The 19,645-nt window shown below is 59.6% G+C and overlaps 6 protein-coding genes across 6 annotated transcripts; 2 read left to right on the top strand and 4 right to left on the bottom strand.

The window, feature by feature from the left end:
• Positions 1 to 1,204: 1,204 nt before the first annotated feature.
• On the bottom strand, positions 1,205 to 3,082 carry JDV02_009742 (uncharacterized protein). Its single transcript, XM_047991424.1, has one exon. The coding sequence runs from the start codon at positions 2,509 to 2,511 to the stop codon at positions 1,399 to 1,401; it is 1,113 nt and encodes a 370-aa protein (XP_047847436.1). The 5' UTR covers positions 2,512 to 3,082; the 3' UTR covers positions 1,205 to 1,398.
• A 3,680-nt stretch (positions 3,083 to 6,762) lies between these two features.
• Positions 6,763 to 9,629, bottom strand: JDV02_009741 (uncharacterized protein; the record flags this gene model as incomplete). Its single annotated transcript, XM_047991423.1, has 1 exon — positions 6,763 to 9,629. The coding sequence occupies one exon, from the start codon at positions 9,627 to 9,629 to the stop codon at positions 6,972 to 6,974; it is 2,658 nt and encodes an 885-aa protein (XP_047847435.1). The 3' UTR covers positions 6,763 to 6,971.
• Positions 9,630 to 12,647: 3,018 nt separating this feature from the next.
• JDV02_009740 (uncharacterized protein) lies at positions 12,648 to 13,436 on the bottom strand. The gene has a single exon (XM_047991422.1). It carries the CDS (start codon positions 13,386 to 13,388, stop codon positions 12,792 to 12,794), a length of 597 nt encoding a protein of 198 aa, XP_047847434.1. The 5' UTR covers positions 13,389 to 13,436; the 3' UTR covers positions 12,648 to 12,791.
• A 586-nt stretch (positions 13,437 to 14,022) lies between these two features.
• Positions 14,023 to 16,723, bottom strand: FRP1 (ferric-chelate reductase Frp1). Its single transcript, XM_047991421.1, has 2 exons — positions 15,884 to 16,723; positions 14,023 to 15,813 (listed from the first exon to the last, which is right to left on the bottom strand). Exons 1-2 carry the CDS (start codon positions 16,024 to 16,026, stop codon positions 14,043 to 14,045), a joined length of 1,914 nt encoding a protein of 637 aa, XP_047847433.1. The 5' UTR covers positions 16,027 to 16,723; the 3' UTR covers positions 14,023 to 14,042.
• Positions 16,724 to 17,606: 883 nt separating this feature from the next.
• On the top strand, positions 17,607 to 18,407 carry JDV02_009738 (uncharacterized protein; the record flags this gene model as incomplete). The annotated part of the gene is made up of 2 exons (XM_047991420.1): positions 17,607 to 17,993; positions 18,108 to 18,407. 2 exons carry the CDS (start codon positions 17,607 to 17,609, stop codon positions 18,405 to 18,407), a joined length of 687 nt encoding a protein of 228 aa, XP_047847432.1.
• A 434-nt stretch (positions 18,408 to 18,841) lies between these two features.
• JDV02_009737 (uncharacterized protein) lies at positions 18,842 to 19,306 on the top strand (the record flags this gene model as incomplete). Its single annotated transcript, XM_047991419.1, has 1 exon — positions 18,842 to 19,306. One exon carries the CDS (start codon positions 18,842 to 18,844, stop codon positions 19,304 to 19,306), a length of 465 nt encoding a protein of 154 aa, XP_047847431.1.
• Between the last annotated feature and the right edge of the window lie 339 nt (positions 19,307 to 19,645).

Genomic DNA, 19,645 nt, shown 5'->3' with positions numbered 1-19,645 from the left:
CACATGCGCCGCCTACCCGCAGTAGCCTCCCCCCCCCCGATGCCGCCCGCCGTGACTCAACGGCGGCGCGGGTCTCGTCACCTACTCACTCACTCACAGTCAGTCAGTCAGCCAGCCGACAACACCTCTGTCTGTCTTTCTGTCTGTCTCTCTGTCTTCAGCTCGTTTTGTGATCCCCCATCGCCATCGTGGGGGCCGTTGCGCACAGCTGTATGCACAGTCGTGCAGCTCCTACACCCCTCCACCCCGTATTGTTGTGCTAGACCCCGTACCAGACGCAAGACTCAAGATGCTGCAGATACATAACACCCCAAGGTTTGACCAAGATGCTAATACATGACAGCTCAAGGATTGACCCGTACCGTGCCGCGCTCGTAGCTTACACACAACGAACATTTTCTCTCCCTTTTATTTCTCTCTCTTTCAATAATAACAAATCATCAGCCCGAGGCCCGCGCGGTAAATTGTAAGACGAGACCGCCCCGTGTGCCTTGTACAGTGATGTATATACAAAGAAGCACCCCAAGCAGCGCTCGCACAAACGAGACAATTCCAATCCCCGACCAAAGCGCGCATATGTGGACAAAGGCCATTCTTCACCAGGAAAAAAAAGCAGAAAAGTAAAAAGAAAGGGAACCGGCCCTCAAAAAACACAAAGAGGCAGAAAGAGAGAGTGCGTGTTGTGTGTGTGCGTGTTTGGGGAATCGCAATGTCTGTCCGGACTGACTGCCTGGGTCTGCGCCATCCATCCATCCACGCACCCATCCATCGCTGGCCCTCTCCCCCCCTCATCCGGGGGGGGGGGGGTTGAACCTTTCCAGGCGCCCGTCGCCGACCTGCCGCTGTCTTTCTTCCCCGGCCGTAGTAGCGTACATACATTGCCCCAGGCGGCATGTAGTGTAGGTACCGTGCTATGTATTACTACGTACTCCACGCTCCCAAGCATCCAAGGCAGGGTGTCCGCTCTCAACAATCCCTGACACCGCGCACCCAAGCCCCATCAAAGGGGCGTGGACAGCATCTCGCCGATGAGATGATGACCTGGGGCGTGGACGTAGCAGCAGGGCGCCACTTGACTGCTCGTACGTACCAAACTGCATCGCGCTCGGTGGCGGATGTTGCCTGGCGAGGGAAGCGTCATGGTGTTCATGATGAGCCAATGTTCTTTTCACATCGCGAGCCTTGCACCGAGAGATGGGACTGTTGATTGTTGTCACCAGAGTTCGCAGACTCTGTTTGTCTCTAATTTGTCTATCCTGAATCTTGATGGAGCCCTGTTGCCCGTTGCCCGTGGTATCAAAACGCCGACTCGTCGCTCGCCTGCCGTCCCAACTGGGGTTCCGTGTTTCCCCCTTAAAAGTACAGTAAAGGAGAAATCAAAGAATGCTGAGTGGAAAATCACTCCCATCGGTAGATGCCGTCGTCGTAGAGTACCCTGTGTCGCCTGCTTCCAGGCCCGACCGTGGCCCGTCGCCGTGGCACCATTCTCTCGCGTAGCCTTTCCCGCTGCTCCTCGTCTTCCTCCCTCTCGGCCCGCTTCTCTCGCCTCTTCTCTTCTAGGTCTAGCCGCCGCACCGCGTTGATCAAATCTGCCTCGCGCTCCTGTGCCTCCTTGGCGGCCTTGGCTGCCACGAATGTCGACGCTCGCTTCGGCGCCGGCGGCATTGGCACCGCGGGCCTGTTGGCGATTTCCGCGTTGGCATCAGCGATCCGCTGCCTCATGCGGAGGTCGCGGATCGTCTTCTCGCGCGCCTCCCTCTCCCTCTCCTTCAGCTCCTGCGCCTGCGCCTCGCGTAATCGCCGCTCCTGTCTGATCGCCTCGCGCTCGCGTCGTCGCTGGCGAAGCTCCTCCTCTTCCGCGCTCGTGTATGCCGGTCGTCCGCTGTCGCGCGAGCTCGTCGAAGAGTGACGCATGTGGGTGTTGGACCGACGAGGAGGCCGTGGCTCGACCACCTCGATCTGGACCGACGGGCGCTCTGCACGCGGGCGCTCGTCGACGATGACGGGGCGGCGCGTGTACGAGTCGCGCGGTGAGGCATCGGCGAGGTGAGGGAGAAAGGCATTGAAGTTTGGGGACGATGGGGCGGTGCTGGGAAAGTTGAATGCCTGGGGAGGTGTCCGAGGCGTGGGTGGGTTATCCACGAGAACAATGCGCTCACGACGCAGGTGGCGGTCCCGGTCACGGCGGTTGAGCTCGACCACGCGCTGTCCGTTGATGTAGACTCCAGAGCGCCGCCTGTTGCTCGACGAGCTGTGGTATGATCGATCCGACTCGTCGCCGGAGCGGTAGCTGGGTGTTCCGGATCGAGGGGTAAAGAGCGGCGGCGTGGGTGGGAAGTAGTTGCCGTACGTTGGCAGCGACGAAGTGGGAGCGTATTGGGCTGGGTGCTTGAAGACGACGTTGTCGACGCAGGGCTGGCCGTGGCGGGCCACAGGGCAGAGCGTGGGCTGGCGGACCTGCTCCCTACGTCCGTCCGGGTAGACGTAGGTGTAGATGTTCGTGGTGCACATGGTGACGGTGTCGAGGAAAACGTATGAGGAGTTGAGCCTGCGCCTCAACAGAAGAGGTGCTCGCGGTGGTCGCGCCGGTCAGTCGGGAGGTTTGTCCCCGACGGAACTCTTTGGTGTCAGGCAACCCGATCAGATAGACTGTGTTGGCAAGAAGGTTGTGTCTACCCTCGCGTGAGACAGCGTTGCTTGATGTTGGAAGTTGGTTGCGGTTGCGAAGAGTGCTTGACCGAGGAGCTGGGGCGGGAATTCTCTTTATACGTAGGCTGGCCTGGCTGCAGCTGGGCTGGGGCGCAGCGACTCAGCGAGGTGGGCCACGGGTGAGCGGCAGTATATATACGGCGTGTTCGTTTGGGCAGCCCTCGAAGCGAATGATGGCCGGCTTTCAGTTCTTGTCCCCGAAGAATCGACTCGTCGAGGTTGTCTGTTTCGAAAAGTGGAAAAAAGATGGGGTGGTGTTTGTAGCTGCCTGGAAAACGAGACGGCGTGAGGGCATGATATAAAGAAAGTAGGTCTGTGTGTGTGTGTGTGTGTAAGTGACGGTGGGACGACGAAGTGGTGGTGCTCCCTCCCGTCCTGCAGAGCAGAGCCCACGGGCGCAGACACTCCCCCACCCTCCCGGACCCTGACCCTGCCCCTGGTCGTCCTAGTCCTCCCGGTTCTGCCTGCCAGGGCTGCCTCGCGGACCCATCCGCCGATGACTCCCTGGTCGTGTGGAGCCAGCCAGACCTCGACTGGACTGGGGCAGCCCAATGGGGATGCGGCTGAGCGACGAACGGGCGCGACGAGTTGGGAGGAGATCAGACAGGGTGTCGTCGAGTCTTGTTGAGGAACTGCGCGGCGGCTCGAGCATCGTGGGCAAGACGTCGTGTCCCGTCCAATGTCGCCTGGGGCTTCGCAACGTTTCGAAACAAGCGCGACACAACCGGGCCTGGGGTATGGCGGCCAAGGAGTCGAGACGAACGCAACTAATACGCACGTTGGGATGGAAATAGCCCCCGTTCCCGTGAATAGAACCGACGGCGCCACGAGCCCTGGGGGAGGAGCGAGGCTACGGCAGCAGCTGAGTGGGAGGATGGTGTTGGCCAATTTCCGTAGCCTGCGCAATCCCATCCGCCGCCGCATTGTCGAATCGAATGGACGCTGCCCACCCGCCGGCGTCCCAGGCGAACGGTCTCGGGCGGCTGTCCAAACAGTCCGTCGTCTTCGTCGTCGAATGCGCGCGTTCCGGTTCCTGCTCGCCGTGTGCAATCATGCGGCCCGCCGTTCGACGCCAACTGACTCACCGCAAACCTCCTTTGTCCTCAGCAACAAACCACAGCGACGGGTTTCGACGGGGCCTGCAGTCGTGCAGTAGCAGGCCATCCCCGCCTGCTGCACCTGCAAGGCCGTCAGTTGCTCGCCGCTAGATGCGCCATTAGCCCCTTGGGGTGGTCCCGTGCCGATGCTTCATCCAGCATGACGACGGACTGCAAGGGCCACTTCTGCCGGACCCAAGTCTTTCGCTCTTCAGCCGCGGGGGGGCTGTGCTGCCTGGCGAGGGGACAAGCCACCACTGCAGACCAAGCTTGCCAAGTCAAGGGGAACAAAGACGGGATTGCGCCACGCGACCGGGGTCGAGGGTGAGATTATCGAGTCCTAGCCACACGTCGCACTGGATTCGGCGTTTCACTGCCTCCTCTCCACAGGTTCCCCAGACGCGACGCACGTCACTGATGCGAACCGGCTTGCGTACCTGCAAGACACAAACGGCAAACGAGGAGGCTGTCGCGCTTGCGCGCTTGACAGGCGCGCCGGGTGGCGGAGTGACGGCGACGAGAGACGATGGACATGGAGCTTGTCGGCTGTCGCCTGTCGTGGGGATGCCGTGGGTCTCGAGTGTCGACAATATGGGCGGCGCAATTGCGAGTACTATGGATGTGTCCCGTTGGCTCGTGGCCGCCACCTCTTCATTGCTGTCTTAGAATCCTGTTGCAGCAGCTCGCAGGACTCGCCGTAGTTTGGGGTCCCGACGTCCTACTAGCTGCGTTCTGTGATCCTGCGTTTGAAGTTGAGACGACTGACGACACGACGATGACGCGCAACCCCTTTCAGCCGTAGGTTGCCTCCTTGGGACGGACGTAACGGCCTGCGCAATTCTAGGACGACGACGTCGCCGCCGCCAGCGAGAGCGTAAGCCAGGGGGTCGTCCCCACGAGCCCGAAGGAGCCGCCCCCAAAGTTGCAGCGCAGAGGACAGCCAGGACATGGGGCCAAAGATGGGAGCCGCCGCTCGTCAGACGGCGGCCTCTGGATTGCGCAAGCATGGAGTTGCTGCGCAGGGGATTCGGCATCGATTGAGGTCCAAGTTGCGATTTTCGCCGGTCTCGTTGCTGCGTGCGACAAGTTGCGCGGCAGGCATTGGGGGCCATTTGACAAAGCAGAATTGAGGCAATCACCGGGACAAGCCACCGCCGCCGACTGGCCGTGGAGTGGCGTGTGGCGTGGCGTCTGCCGTCCTTCGTTCCTGCCTCCCGTAGTGCACCGTGTGGGTTGCCGTTCCTGCCGCGCGGGACGGTGAGGCTGTGCGCACAAGGTACACACCTGTACGGAGTACGGAGAACAGCCGGCGAGGTTGATCGGTGGCTCCGGCGGATTGGTGGAAGGAGCCAGGACGGGGGGCCACAGGGCAGACTGCACCAAGGACCGCGGCCTTGATGAGGTCACTCAGAGCTTTCGTCCCTCAGTGGTTCCTCCCATCCGTCCCAAGTGACGGCAGGCCCCCGCCATTCTCTGTGGGATCCCTCAGTGGGCAACCCCCCCTACCCCCGTGGGTTCCCTCCCGCCAGCGGGCGCCGTCAGCGCCGTCAGCGCCATCAGAACCCTCTCTGTCCGCCCCTTGTAGGTTCCCGCCAGCGGACCTGCCTCCAGGGCTAGCCTTCCATGTGGCTCCCGCGAGCCCGTCTCCGTTTGGAGGCCCCTCTGCGAGCGGGTCAGCGCGACGCCCCCCGTTCATCCGATTCAACACCACTTGAGCCTCCTTGAACCCTGACAACCTGCATCACGTCCCGCATCGTTCACCAACCTCAATGGCGCTCCTCACCTCGGTGGCCTTTCGCCACTGCGGTGATTTCCACGGGGTAAAAAAAAAAAGACTCGGCATGCTTTTGCCGCCAGTGAAACCCCCCCTTGTGCTTCGCAGTCTCACGGCGCCATCAGTTATTCTCTCGTAACCAAAGGTCGCCGATTTGGCCTCCCCAGACGCGCGCGCTTGCCAGACACCAAGTACGGTTTCACATTCCACCTCTCCACGCGACATCCTGCCAGCCGGGTTGAAACACTCTTGTCATGCGTCAATTAACTACTCTCTGAATTTCTTAGCGACTGGTACGGTGGTATTTGTTGGCTCTTGCGTCTGTTTGCTTCCTGCCCGTTTTCACGTCGGACGTAACCGGCCACAACCGAAACGGCGACTTTAATGTCTTTGTGCATGCGGACTTGGTCCGCCGCAGGGTGTTGTAGAGAGCCCGACGATGCCTACCGCGCGCTTCGGGGAGATGACCCCAACTCTGCTGCCTGTATCAACTGACAACACGGGACAAGGACCCCCATCCTCTTCCGAGCCTCGACCATCATGGCCGGGATGTAAGCCATCCAAGTCACGAGTCCCAGGCAGACACAGCAGATGCCATTGGTGCCTTGGATTAGTTGTCTCTGGCGAGTCTAGACGCAAGTGGAAACGTTTGCCACTCAGCGCGAAGTGGACTGTCCGTCAGCAGCTTCTTTGCCCACGCATGATCCGCAGTCAGTCTGGGAAGCGCTCGCTCTGTGGATGCCACTGGCATGACCATCGCGACACCAAAAGCTGGAAACCTCTCTCGGTATGACAAAGATGCTGGAAACCGCTGATGAATCTCGTCCATGTATTCCGGTTCCAGGCTCACCGGGCCTGTCCTCATGCTGGCCGTGGACGGCCCAGGGCGGATCTATCGGATTTGCGATATCCTTTTGCCTGAGTCCGCGCGTCGGCCTTCGTCATAAGCGCACTCACTTGACGTACTCGTGGCCGGGTGGTCCATGCCGTCAGCGGGCTGTCGTCACTTCCGCTCGCAGACGCGTATGTACAGCAGAGGAGCATGAACCTGCCCCTCTACAGACATCATGAGCTGCGGCCAGTCACATTGCCTATTGAGTGGCAGCGCCATGTCAACTTCGTATGTTGCCTTGATGCCAGTGTTATACATCTCTTGTGGAAGTCTTCGCTACATGAACAAGAGCCATCGAGTTTCTACCCGCTCATTAGAACATCTTGGGAAAAGACCGCCGTGCCGTCTCGACAGAACCCGTCGTCTCCTCTATGCCCGTGCCTGCCGGAACGTATAAAATTACAACAAGATCAAGGCCCAAAGTGAAAATCCAAAGTCAACGGCTCACTCCCATTCCGGCTCAGGGCAGGTCGAAACCGCCCCCGTGGCCCACTCACTGTCAATGATGATACTCGAAGCCGTTGGAGAAATGAGCGCCTGGGGCAAGGTGGAGGTTCGCGCACTTGACCTTGTGTCCCGCTGCGTCTCTCCAGCCGCCTCCATCGACGCCCTGCTTTCCAATAGTGTTGCCAACCCAGTTGATGTTGATGTTCCAGGCCTGCAAGCAGAAATACATGACGAGCGCCGCGACGCCGCAGGCCGCCTGGAACGAGCCCGACATGACGTACGCGTACCGCCCCCACCAGCCCTCGGCGCGCTTCTTGATGAAGAAGTTGAAAACGACGCCCAGGATGATAGAGCCGTGGATATACGTCCAGTTGTACGGGGCCCAGCCCAGCGCACCGCCGAAGAAGACGGGCGCGTTGAAGCGGCGCCAGAAGGACGTGGGCCACCGCCTCGCAAAGTAGTACGTGATGGCGGGGAGGGCGATGCCGATGGGCACGAAGTAGGTGATGGGCCTGTAGTGGCCCTCGGCTCCGAAGAGCCGTCGAGGCCCGACAACGCCCCAGAGGACCGTGGTGAGGTAGTATGAGTGGGTGGAGGGGCACGAGAAACGGTCCTTTTGGTTGTCGCGACAAATGTTAGGGATGTTGCGCAGCTGCCAGTGGTTCACGCCGAGTGAGACGAACGCGGCCAAGATGGTGGCATACATCTGCGCCGCAAAGACCCAGCGCGGCGGTAGCTTGGCATAATGAGCAATCTTCAAGTCTCCGATGAAGTGCAGCGACTGGGACGTGGACATGAAGGTGTACATCTTGAAGATCATGTTGGGCACCGTCCGGCCCTCGAGCACGTATCCGCCGACGACCATGGCCAGGATGGCCGTGGACACCTCCTTGTTGGTGATGGCGAGGAGCATGCCCAGGGGGATCTGCAGAGCGAGGGTGAAGGTAACGGCGAGGAAGATGCCCCACACGGGCATGTCCGTCGGCCACAAGACGGCAGAGAGGATGGCAAAGATCAAGGAGATTCCCAGCGTCGCGAGATACCACCAGTGCGGGCATTCCTCGTACGCCTCCATGAGACGGTTGTGAATGTCGTCGAACTTGTGCTGCCGGTCCTTGTTGCGGCTAAAGAAGCCCCGGAACCCCCTGACGATGTCCCTGCGGAACCAGAGCGCGAGGTGCACCGGTAACGAGGCATACAGGCAAAAGTACACGGCTAGGTATATGACCTTGGTAGCAGACAGCCACGGCACGCTGTAGTCGTAGTAAGCAGCCTCGTTAATGGTCAGATCCGGGCCGACAATGCGGCTGATATTGTAGCGTCCGCCAGTGTTGTCAAAAGGCTTGTTGCTGTTGATGGGGAGGTAGCCCGTGTTCCAAAAGTTCTTGAAGTATATGATCGGGGCGACGATGAAACCAAAGATGGCCATGCCCGTCGCGTAGTTTGACAGCGCGAAGAGTGGCGTGACGATGGGGTCGGCGTGGTGTGTGGCGACGTTCCAGTCCAGCGAAGAGAGCGGGTTGATGCCGAGGCCGCAAGTGCTGCCCATGACGAGGGCGAGCGTGACGCTGCCGGGGGAGATCCACGTCGGCCAGTTGAAGAGTGAAATGGCTTGGAATAGGTAATTGGGGATCCAGAACCAGAGAAACATGCCGCCGAAGGCGATGGCGAAGAAGCGATACCGTGTCATGGTCCAGCCATTGACGGCCGGCAGCGACTTGAGGCCCCTATCCGAATGAAGCGCCTTGGCCAACGCAATGTTACCCAACGCCCTGGGCCAGATCATGGCCGGGGGATAGACGAGGAACCGGCGGGCCACGCCTGCGCAGCCGTAGCCAAGAAGCTGCGTGGCGAGGACGGTGATGACCTGCCACGGAACGCTGTTGGAGAGGACCTTTTCGCCATAGAACATGGGAAGCTTCAGGACCTGGATGATGGAGATGACGTAGGCGCCGTTATGGTGGCCGGCAAACGAGACGTTGGCCATGATGGCGATGAGGAGATGCTCCTTTTGGTTGAACGGGCCCGGGTTCAAGCTGAAGCTCCAGGACTTGGCCGTGCGAGGGAGACGGAGCGTCCAGACGCGCTTGGGCAGGAACCGCGCGAGGAAGAGGCCCATGGGGAGGGTGAGCAGCTGCACGACATGCGTGCTGATGTGGATGGTGGGCATGCGCAGGGAGAAGAACTGGTGCAGCGCCGCGCCAAAGAGGCAGAAGAAGGTGCCGAGGAAGAAGACGCGGAACGTCGCCACGGGCAGCGTGGGGTCGTCGGTTGGGTCGACGACGGCGCGGACCTCGGGGTACGCCGAGTCGTTGCGGGCGAGCTCCTCCTGGGCCTTGAAGTCGTCGAGGATGGACTGTCCGGACTCGATGTCCGCGCCTGCTTCGGCCGGGGTCTTACCTGGTGGAGGAAGCTTCGCGAGGTATTTCCTGGCTCGGTTGAGGGTATCGTGGCAGAAGTTTTGATCCATCTCGTGCTCCTCGATGAGGGCGCGGAGAGCGGCGCGGACCTCATCCTCGGAAAGCGCGACGGTAGTGACGCTGGACGCCGAGCCAGGCTTTTCGCCATCGTTATTATAGTCCTTGTTCTCCCCGAGGGTATCGGCGTCGGACGAGTCGGCCGTGCGGGTTGTCTTGACGGGGGTGAGGGTGCTCCCAGAACCAGCAGTCGCGGAGCGTCCAGAGGCGCCCAGGGGCTTGGGGGCATCCATGTCTCGAGCCGTCTGATCCATAACCAAACGCGCGGCCTATATGTATACGTATAAGATAGAGAGAGTGTGATTTCCGTCTCGCAGGGATCGCGGTGAATAATATAAGGCAGCGTGGGCAGCTACGCTGGCGCTGGGTTAAGGGGGCATTGTCGATGACTGCACCATGAAATGATGACGTTGTCGACGCCTGGGATGCCATGATCTTATACACGGGCAGCAGATGGTCGAGTGGTAAGCTTTGACAGCGCACTGGGCCAGATGCCTCTGACGTTCTCGGTCGAATGATGTGGTCTAGGCGGCGTGAAACCATCGCGGCCCCTGAATTGCGTCTTGCTCTATATTGGGACTTTAAACTCCGCTTAGTCCTTCGTCTCGTTTTGCCATTCCAATAATCGTCTTCTCTATATGAGAATGAGCCATGTGCAGATTGTCAGCGGAACCCAGAGGCATCGCTTCTTCAGACGGTAGCGAGTGCGCCATCGTATGTAGTCACCGCTGCATGACGCCTCGAAACAAATTACCTTTGACGGGGCGAACACAGTATCAGCCCCTGCCGCAGCCTGTGCACCACAAAGGGCAACTCCAAGCCATATCTCTACGTGCAAGTATAATGCGCATGGTGTAATTGGGTTGGTTAATTGTAGTCGATGCGCCGGTGATTTGTCCTAGCTGGACAACACTTGTCCGGGCCTGACACCACCCCATGCATAAGTGGCCATGTTCGAGGCCCTCACATCGTCGCCGCTTCGGCGCCGGCGAAGGCAGCACGTCTCTTATTCTTCGTCAAGGCACGCAAGACGGTAGCAAACGTGCCGACATGCCGCGCACTATTATTCACGCGAGGATGCAGAGTCGCCAGTGCTGTAGCTGCGGGAGGCGGATGGCAGCACGTGCGCTACTCGACGAGGCTGGAGAGGCCAGCATCGTGCCTTTGTACCTGCATCCGCCCCCGAGGATTACGACATCGTTGTATATCTCCCGGAGCAGGTCGGACATGGCCACCAACAAGGGGTTGATGCCCTGCTGCCTGACGGGAGACGCGGCATCTTCTGGAACCGCGTTCTTGTTCTTCTAGAAAGCCTGGCGCGTGGCTGGCTTTTGATCCTGGCCGTGACAGACTCGACACGTGCGCACGCACCAGAAGCTTATTGCATGGGGGTCCTTGACAACGATTCAGCTCAATGTCCGGGCTGTCTGTTGTCCAGTCCCAGAGGAAAGGGAAGCCTAGACAGCGGCCGTCAGCAGCCACATGGAGGCACGGAGCACACGGCGCTGCGTGAACCATTGATGAACCCGAACCGTTGCCAGCCAAAGTCGCCCCCAGCAGTGTGCCGCCGCTCTTGTCGGGCGCGTTGAAGCAAGCCTGCGAGCGTTGCCAGGAGCACATCACCGAGCGAAACGCCGAGGGAGGGCATGTCATGGAACCAAGCAGCATGCTGGCGACAGGGACGGCATCGGCAAGGCCGGCCACCTACCGGTTGTCAGCGGACACGGCGATTGCGGATCCCTGCAAGGAATGAGTACGTACGCATCCTCCTACAGTAGACGATGTTCGCATGGGTTTTGTCGGACTCGGCGGCCCTCGAACGTCGATGACTGAAGGCGCACAGGAGCGCTCGCTGTCTTGCAAGTAAACAACTCACGCCTCGGAGGAGTCTTGTTGCCGCAGCCCCGACCGTCTCCGACCAGCGCTATGCCGCAAAGTCAAGCGCGACAATGGTCATTAGCGAAAAAACACTGACCCATGTCTCCTGGGCGGGGAATCGTGCCATGCGCGCGCGTGCCCGGCCGGGAGGCGCCACGGAGCCACGGTGCCGGGCTGGACGCATGACGATGTCGAGAAACCGTGAATGTGTGTCGGACCCGAACTCGAGACGCGGCACCGTACAGTCGGAGGGGGTCTTCGTCATCGATGAGATCTACTCTCTAGTTAGCGATAGCCTTCATGTGAGGCAGTAACTGCCCCGGGGCGCGCACTTCAGAGATGGAGCCGGGGCTGTGGAGACGGACGGGGGGTTGCGATTGCATCAAACTCGGCCATCCCGTGCACGAGGAAGAGCTCGCAAGAAGGCGCGGGCGTGTGCCAACGAGGCAGGCGCAGGCCAGGACATGGAGCACGGACGATTCAAAACCATTTGCCCTTTGTAGATGGACGCGGACGCACCCCGCCACGGCTCGCCTCCCGCACCCATCCCGCTGTCACGACACGCAAATAGGAGCGCGTCGAGGGTTTCAGAGACTGTGCCGAATTGGTCGTCGCCACGCACGTTGCTGCAGAGATGCCTTGCGTTGGAAGATGCCCTCCCCCCGGACAGTTGAGGCCTTGCACGTGGGTTATCCAACGCATGTGGGAATGGCAGCATTCGGAAGTCGCCCAAGTGACGACTTGGTCGGCCAAGTAGAGAGATATCGGACATGTGGTTGACGATTAAGGGATTCGGTTGAAGAATCATAGCTAGCCTTGTGCTTTTTGGGGGGCTTGACACAAGAATAGACAACATGGCTGCGATCCTCCCCCCCCCGGTCGCCTTTGTGGCCAAGACTTTGTCCGTCCCAATCCGGGGTCTAGCAGATCAACATGTCGCCGTGCCGGCGAGCCAGGCGGGTCTCCAAGTGTGTGTTAAGTCTAAAGCCAGCTTGCCCTCTTCAATATTGTAGTGCTTTATGCTTTAGAGTGCTGCTGTATCTTGATTGGGCCGGAGGCAATGTTACGGAGATTGAATGTCCATGTGTCGTTGAGGCACTTACCCAATACGCTTCATGGCATTTAGTTCGCTTTTTAAAAGACTTACGAGGTCCGTATCAAATTCATAAAGCACGCAGGGAGATCGTGCTGCCTTAGAATGCGAGGGGCATGCAATTGCTTTTCTTACCGTGAGTCTCCTTGGGCTCAGGGTTTACATAGGGAGTTCAGGCCCGACAAATATCTCGTCTTGAGAGTCAACCCACAACACTGGCATAGTCGAGCAAAAGTTTTGTCCAAAGCAGCGATCATGTCTATGGAAGCCACACAAGCTGGCCGAATTTCAGAAACAAACGGTACTATGCAAGGAGCAAGGAACTCGTCAGGAAGGAGAAACAAACCGCTTCTAGGACCCGAGACACTGCGCATACAAAACAATTAACAACTGTATTGAGCGCCTTTGCCATAATGACTGGCCTTCATGTTTCCATCAGCTTGTAACATTCTCCTGCAACCTCCCTATCATCAGCCGCAAAGGCCTCTACCTCTTCACTGATCCGCAAGAATGACCACCTCCAAGCCTCCCAATGCTCTGGCATTGCGGCTTTAACCCTCGACGGATGGCCGTAACTAGATACCTTGTCCGGCTCGAGTTGGTCTTTCAGACGCCCGCCTGCCTTTGCCAGCCAGACGTACGCACCCCTCATGAACACGGCCATTCCCGGACGTTGCCAGTGCACCAAGCTCAACCACTCGTAACCCCAACGGGCCGTAACGCCACCCACACCGCGGAGAAACATGTCGGCCTCGGCCGCGGCGACAGCCTCCTCATGTCGACACAGCTCACGTTTCCTCGTGTCCGTGAGAGGCGTCTCCGACGTCTCCCAGTGGTCGTGTCCGTGCATGTGCAGCCGATACAAGTCGGCCCACATGTTTCCGAAGCCTGGGAGCCGCGGCCAGTCAATCTGGTCGGACGGTGGGAGCGCTTGAATTGCCTCTAGGAGATCTAGGAGTTGCTTGCGATGGTCGCTTAGCTCCACAAGCGCTTCGCAGAGGAATCCCATCAGCCGGTACATGGCAGCGGAAGGCTTGGTCTCTCGTAGAAGGGGTGCCGTTATGGCTATCGCAGCGTCTTCGGCCGTCACGTTGCCGTTGAGAAAGTCGCCCAGGGCTGCTGCCTCGTCCCAGTGGCATCCGTCGCCGATTTCGAGAGCTTGTTCGGTTGACGCGACCCGGGATTCGATGAAGTTTTCGATTGCAGACATGGTCAGGTGAGAAACCGGAGGACCATGAGCGCACTGCAATGTGCGATGGTCGATGGTGATTTGCTAGCAGATTGAACATTGCCCAACGCGGGAGCATAACATGAAGCGATCATGGACGTGCATTAACTACTGGCTGTCAGCAGCAATGACGTCTCACCTCCAGTCAAGAGTGCTCCACATCTTCAGAGCTCACTTACTTGCTTGGTAAATGCATGCAAGTCGCCTGTCACATCGGCCTATATGTAGCAGAGTTGCCAATGGCCTGTCCATTTCTTTGCCTTTCCAAAGTAACGTTACAATGGGCACATTGCTTCCCGAATCGTTTAGCACTCCATATACACTTCGGGAGAACATTTAAGGTCAGAGTGTCATTCCGTGAAATGTCAAAAGATGTTGGTCTGACATCAGCTGCCGATAACCGTGGCATTGATGAATTCAACATCCGAATCGTAACATTAATAGTCGTTAGAATGCATATTCTTCAACATGTAGGTATATCCCCTGCGCTCCGGTGCCCTTATGCACCGCCCGCTCGTCGCTCAACCTGCTGACGCAATTCCTCGTCCGCGCAACCAGCTCCTTGCCGCCGCAGACGACGACGGCCGTCTCGCCCCAGGCGCGCTCGACAGGCTCGCGTATCAGCGCCTCGACGTCGGGCCGTGAGCTGTACTCGCGCAGGTACTCAATGCTGGCGGCCGAGCCCATGCTGCCGGCCGTGGCGGACGAGTTGCTGCGCCGACAGCAGCACCCCGAGGACGTGGCGGGCTGGTCCACCGCCGTGCTTCGGTCGCGCAGCAGCTCCGTGTCCGCCGTCTTCTCGTCGAAGCTGGAGAGGTGCTGGTGGCCCTTTCGGCTGCTGCTGCTGTCCTCGCGTCGGAGCTGGACGAGCGGAACGCCAGCCTCGCCCTCCGAGACCCCTCCTGTTATGGCAACGTGAAGCCTTACGTCGATGCCCTTCTCTCTGGCGTCCTTGCCGGCGTCCTTGGCCCGCTGGATGTAATACGACAACTCCTCCGCGGTCCGGGCTATCAGCACGACTTCCATCTTCTTCACGCACGTCCTATGGTTCGCTGCCGCGACGTACTCTAGTATAGGAATGGTGAAACTCGCGCCTGTTGAAGCCCCGATGAGCACGACCGTCTCGTAGACGTCCCATTGCGGCGGCGCGCCATACGGGCCGGACAAGAAGCCAGTGAGGACGCGTTCGGGATGTCGGCTTGCGTAGTCGTGAATACGTTTGGAGAAGCCGCCGTGGGCGCGCACAATGAGCTGAATGCTGTCGCAGCAGCACGTGCCCTTGATTTGGTGGGCGTTGGCGATGGTGTATGGATGCGCCTCGAGAGGCCCCAGGCGCGGGATCCAGAGATAGACATGTTGTCCAGCGTGCCACTGGAAGTGGACATCTTTGATGGTCACGGCGGTGACGCTGTCGCCCATGGCTCGCAGAGACACGCCGTGGCCGATGCGCTTCATGCTCTGGCAAGAAGACGCGCTGAGACGGCCCCATCGCGTGTTCTGCCAGAGCAGAAGGAGCCATCGCGCGGCCCGATCAAAGACGAGAAACGAAATGGCCATCCACAAGAGGTATTGCGCGGTGGCGGGGATGTGCTTGTACAGCAGCCACAGCATGACGACGGCCGAGACGATGTGCTGCAGCAGCCAGACCTCGTACGCGAGCCTCCGTATCGGCAGGAAGCCGACGATGACGGACCACAGCAGGACGCCCCAGGCGCCGAGCCCGTAGCGGACGAGCGGCATGATGGACAGCTCGTAGTCGACAAAGTCGGCGAGCACCCACTCGGTCCAGAAGTGGAAGCCGTGGACGGTGGCGGTGACGAACATGGTGCGCGCGACCCAGCGGTGCAGCCAGTTGATGCGCTCGTGGCTGGAGCCGACGAGCCAGGCGAGGGGGTTGAGCTTCATGGCGAGGAGATACAGCATCGGCAGCTGCATGATGGAGACCCAGGCGTTGCGGTAGCCGATGCGCTCCCAGAAGTAGACGTCCTTGATGACAACGTTCCATGACATGAAAGCCACGACGACGGCCCAGTAGCAGAGGAGGAAGACGACGCGGCCCAGCGGCGGAGGGGTCGCCCAGCGTAGGCCGCGCGTTGGGATGTATAGTTGCGGGAGGGAGAGCTCGCGTACGATGGCGGTGGTGGTAGCCCAAGCCTGGGAGAGGGCGCCGTCGGGGTGAGTGGGTTGCTTGATGGTCGGATCGTGGCATGCTTTTAACCTGGGGGTAGCGGAAGTCAGTCCATGTGAGAGGGATCGATCAAGAAGCGACGCTGATGGTAGGCTCTCACCTCTGGCGAGCGCCAATGTGGTTGACGGCGCGGACGGAGACGAGCAGTCCAACGACGCCGGCGGCAATGTACCAGTAATCGCGGGCAAAGGCATAGTTGATGTCGGAGCCGATGCCCATGTCGTGCATATGATCCATGTCCATGGTGTCTGCCGATGAGGAGGGCTCTCCGCCAGCGGGGAGCCAGCAGCAGAGAGACTGGACTGGACTGGACGAGGAGGATGTGCTTTTGTTCGTCTAATGCCGCCTGTGAGGCATGTCGTGAGCCGAAAGGGTCGATGTCGCTTTCCGATACGTATCGTCAAACAAAACGGTGTCGTCAAACAATGTGCTCAAACAGACTGGTGATGATGGCGTTGACAAGCACGTCTCGCCAGACGGGTCTGTCTGGTGTAGCCAAAACAGTTGAGGCGAAGTCATACACGGCCCTCGTTCCGTTTTAGAGGGCGGCGACCATTTCGCGGGACACAACGGCGGTCGTCAAGTTTTGAAGGCTGGTGGTTGATGAAAGGAGAACCAACTAGGGCGCGCGCGCACCGGCTAGCGCTGCTGGATGCTCGGATCGGTCGGCGTGTCGTGAGGAGCGTTGAGCACGTTGCAGAATCCAGATGAGTCGGAACATGAACGGATGAATCGTGACAGGAATCTGCGCGCACGGGGTAGAGGCGCCCGGGGGGGGGGGACCCTTCAAGGTCGGCGTCTTCCGGCAAGGGTAACCCTGAGTACACATGGCATACGATTCATACCTTGCCTATGAGAGGCATGACTAGTACAATACGCAAGTACGAACTACGTATGTTGGTAGCAGGAATTGCTACTACTGGGCTCTAGCGTGCGCAAGATATGCTCACATCCAAGGACCTGAAAAGGAGGGATGATCGTGCGTGCTCCCTCCAGGTTTCAACCAAGACTTACAGTACGAAAGAAAGCATGTACAAAAGGCGCCGGGCCGCCCTTTCGCACAAACTTGCTCAAACGGACTCACCTGCGTCCGTTTCGCGCCCCATGATTGGGTCCACCGACGCCCGCGCCCGTCAGCCCCCACCGGTCCATGTCGATTGAGGGCCGGGAATCCCCTCATCACGGACCCCCGCTATGTATTTTTTTTTGTTAATTCTTTCGGCCGCACCATCACCAAGCAGGGCTGATGAGCCCACCCTTCCCCCAGTAGAGAGGCGTTCTCTTTGCCGACTTCCGGTTCATGTCTGTTGCCCGCTGGAGCCTTGCAAGGATGAAGGGACGGACGGATGGACGGAGGGGTCCATGCCGGCCCATATACTGCTATGGCATTTTTGGTCCCGCGCCACCATGTGGACTTGGACGGGGCCGTGGGACACACACACACACACACACAGACGGAGCTGGAGCTTGATGCTGATGCTGCTTGCCGCGCCTTGCCCGCCGCGCCGCCCTCTATCCGGGTTCCTGGGCTGCGACGTTGACTCGGGCAACGGATGCGCGTTGGTCCCTGGGGAAGCCCAAGCCCGCGGGGCCCGCCGACTGTGCGTGGTAATAACAAGGACGAAAGCTGCATCATTAATAACTGGCCTCGGCCCCGACTTCGTCATATCTTATACACACCGTGTCAGCCTCCCTGTTTTCTTTTCTTGCACGCGACATTTACTCCATAACCTCGCTTTCCCTCGTCGCTGTGAACTCCTCGACCTGCATTGACCTGCCCTGACCTGCCTTTACACCACCACACCAAGGCGCCGTTCCCCAAGATGAAGGTCCTCTCGCTGCTCGCCCTCGGCGGCCTCGCCTCGGCGCACTTCCAGCTCAAGTACCCCAAGTCCATTGGCTTCTCCGACGACCAGGAGGACCAGGCGCCGTGCGGCGGCTTCACGCCCGACTTCTCCAAGGACGTCGTCGACTTCCACATCGGCGGCGAGGCCCTCGCCATGCGCCTCACCCACCAGCAGAGCAACTGGCTGTTCCGCGCCACCCTCGACCAAAAGGCCCAGTCCGGCTGGCAGCAGCTCTACCCCATTGTCATGCAGAGCGGCCTCGGCGACTTTTGCCAGCCGCGCGTCACCGTGCCCGAGAGCTTTGCGGGCAAAAAGGGCGTCGTCAGCGTCGTCTCGTCTGCCGTCGACGGCCTGCTGTACCAGGTAAGAGGGACACACACACCACACTTGTATATATATACATGATCTGGGGGCCCCGCGCGCGCGTGGGTCTCTAGGATCAGTTTGGCGAAATAATGCTTACGGCCCATGACAAAGTGCGTTGCCGCCAACTTCGTCAAGGGATCGGCCGGCGATGTCCCCTCCCAGTGCACCAACTCGACCATCAAGGTCAGCTTCGTCGACGACTCGAAGCTGTCGGCCCTCGTGGGCGACGGCGCCAAGACCAGCACGGGCGGTGGCGGCTCCAGCGCGACCCCGACCAAGTCCGGCACGGCGGCGGCGACGTCTACGGGCGCGGCGGCGACGGTGCAGATGCGGGCGGGCAGCGGCTTCGGCTGGGCCGGCGCGGTGACGGCGCTGGCCATGGCGGCGCTGGGGGGAGCCTTTATGGCTTGAGTGAGGTGAGGCGAGGCGAGGCGAGATGTCGTGGTACGCGGGAAGATGAGGCATTGCTGTGACACGCTGGGCGTCGATACACGGCGATGATTGTAATACCAAAGCGATTTTTGTGACGGACGTGGTTCAAGCTCGTGAGGCGGGAGTGAGGCTGGCCATTCGTGCATCCAATGAGGCCTAAATCGATCGCTGTCAAGGGTCGCTGCAGGGTATCATGTTGGTGAAATGCCTCATGTTGCCATCGTGGTCCCCGAGGCATGGAGGAACGCAGACGACCGAGCCCACCGGACGGACGGCCACGCCTCGGCGGTGTAGAACATGGCACGACATGGAGCCGCCCCTCGTCGTTTGGCTTCAGGTCCCTTGTCTTGCCAAACGATATCGGAATCGCAAAAGTGTGCTCTTCTACGCGCAACGCTGCTCGTCCCTGATGGATGGATGGATGTAACAACCATCGACATATATCGTCACTGCTGCAGGAACATGATCCGTCAAAACAACATGACGACACCATCAGCAGCAGCAGCGTGAGAATAACCGGCCAACCCAACCCAACTCCACATATTGATTCCAGACAATCGTCCTGGTTCGCGCGCATCCAGCAACAGCTGCCCCGCATCCATTCTCCAACCCCCCACGTTTCTCACCCTCCTCCTCCTCACCCTCCTCCTCCTCACCTGCTTGCTCCCCCTCACCGCACTGCTGCTCCTGCTCCGGCGTCGCACCGGACCATCGGGCCCAAGGTGGTGGTGGCTTTTGCGGCGTCCGGGACCCTGAACCGCATTTTGACTTTGACCTACAACCACCGGACCGCTCAGCCACGCCGCCATAAACGCACGTCGTCGATGAACCTCATTCGCATGGTTCACCTATATATTTTTTCGAGCGGCCAGCTGTGACGGGCTTTGACGCCAATTGGGGCTGTAGAGTCTGTACAGCATACGACCGACCGTCCTTCATTGAGTCCAGAGTCCCGACGCCCCAGCCATCAATACCATTCACCATCATCAGTTGGCAGCGGATATCCGATTGACGGTGACGCGCCCACACAGTCGACCACCTGCTATGGCACAAACCTGGCATTCTTAGGCGCGCCATGATCAGAGCTGTCCGCTTGTATACTGACTGCATCACTGCGACCGACCCAAGCTTTTGGGACGCGGGCGTGACTTTGGACCGCGCTGCCACCTTTTTCTTGGATACGTGCACGACTTATCATTAGCACCAGCCCGGTGGCC

The sequence above is a fragment of the Purpureocillium takamizusanense genome, chromosome 10 (assembly GCF_022605165.1).
Source record: "Purpureocillium takamizusanense chromosome 10, complete sequence".
Taxonomy (NCBI): Eukaryota; Fungi; Ascomycota; class Sordariomycetes; order Hypocreales; family Ophiocordycipitaceae; genus Purpureocillium; species Purpureocillium takamizusanense.
Note: the sequence above shows the minus strand (reverse complement) of the source record. Positions and strands in the feature narration are given on the sequence as shown.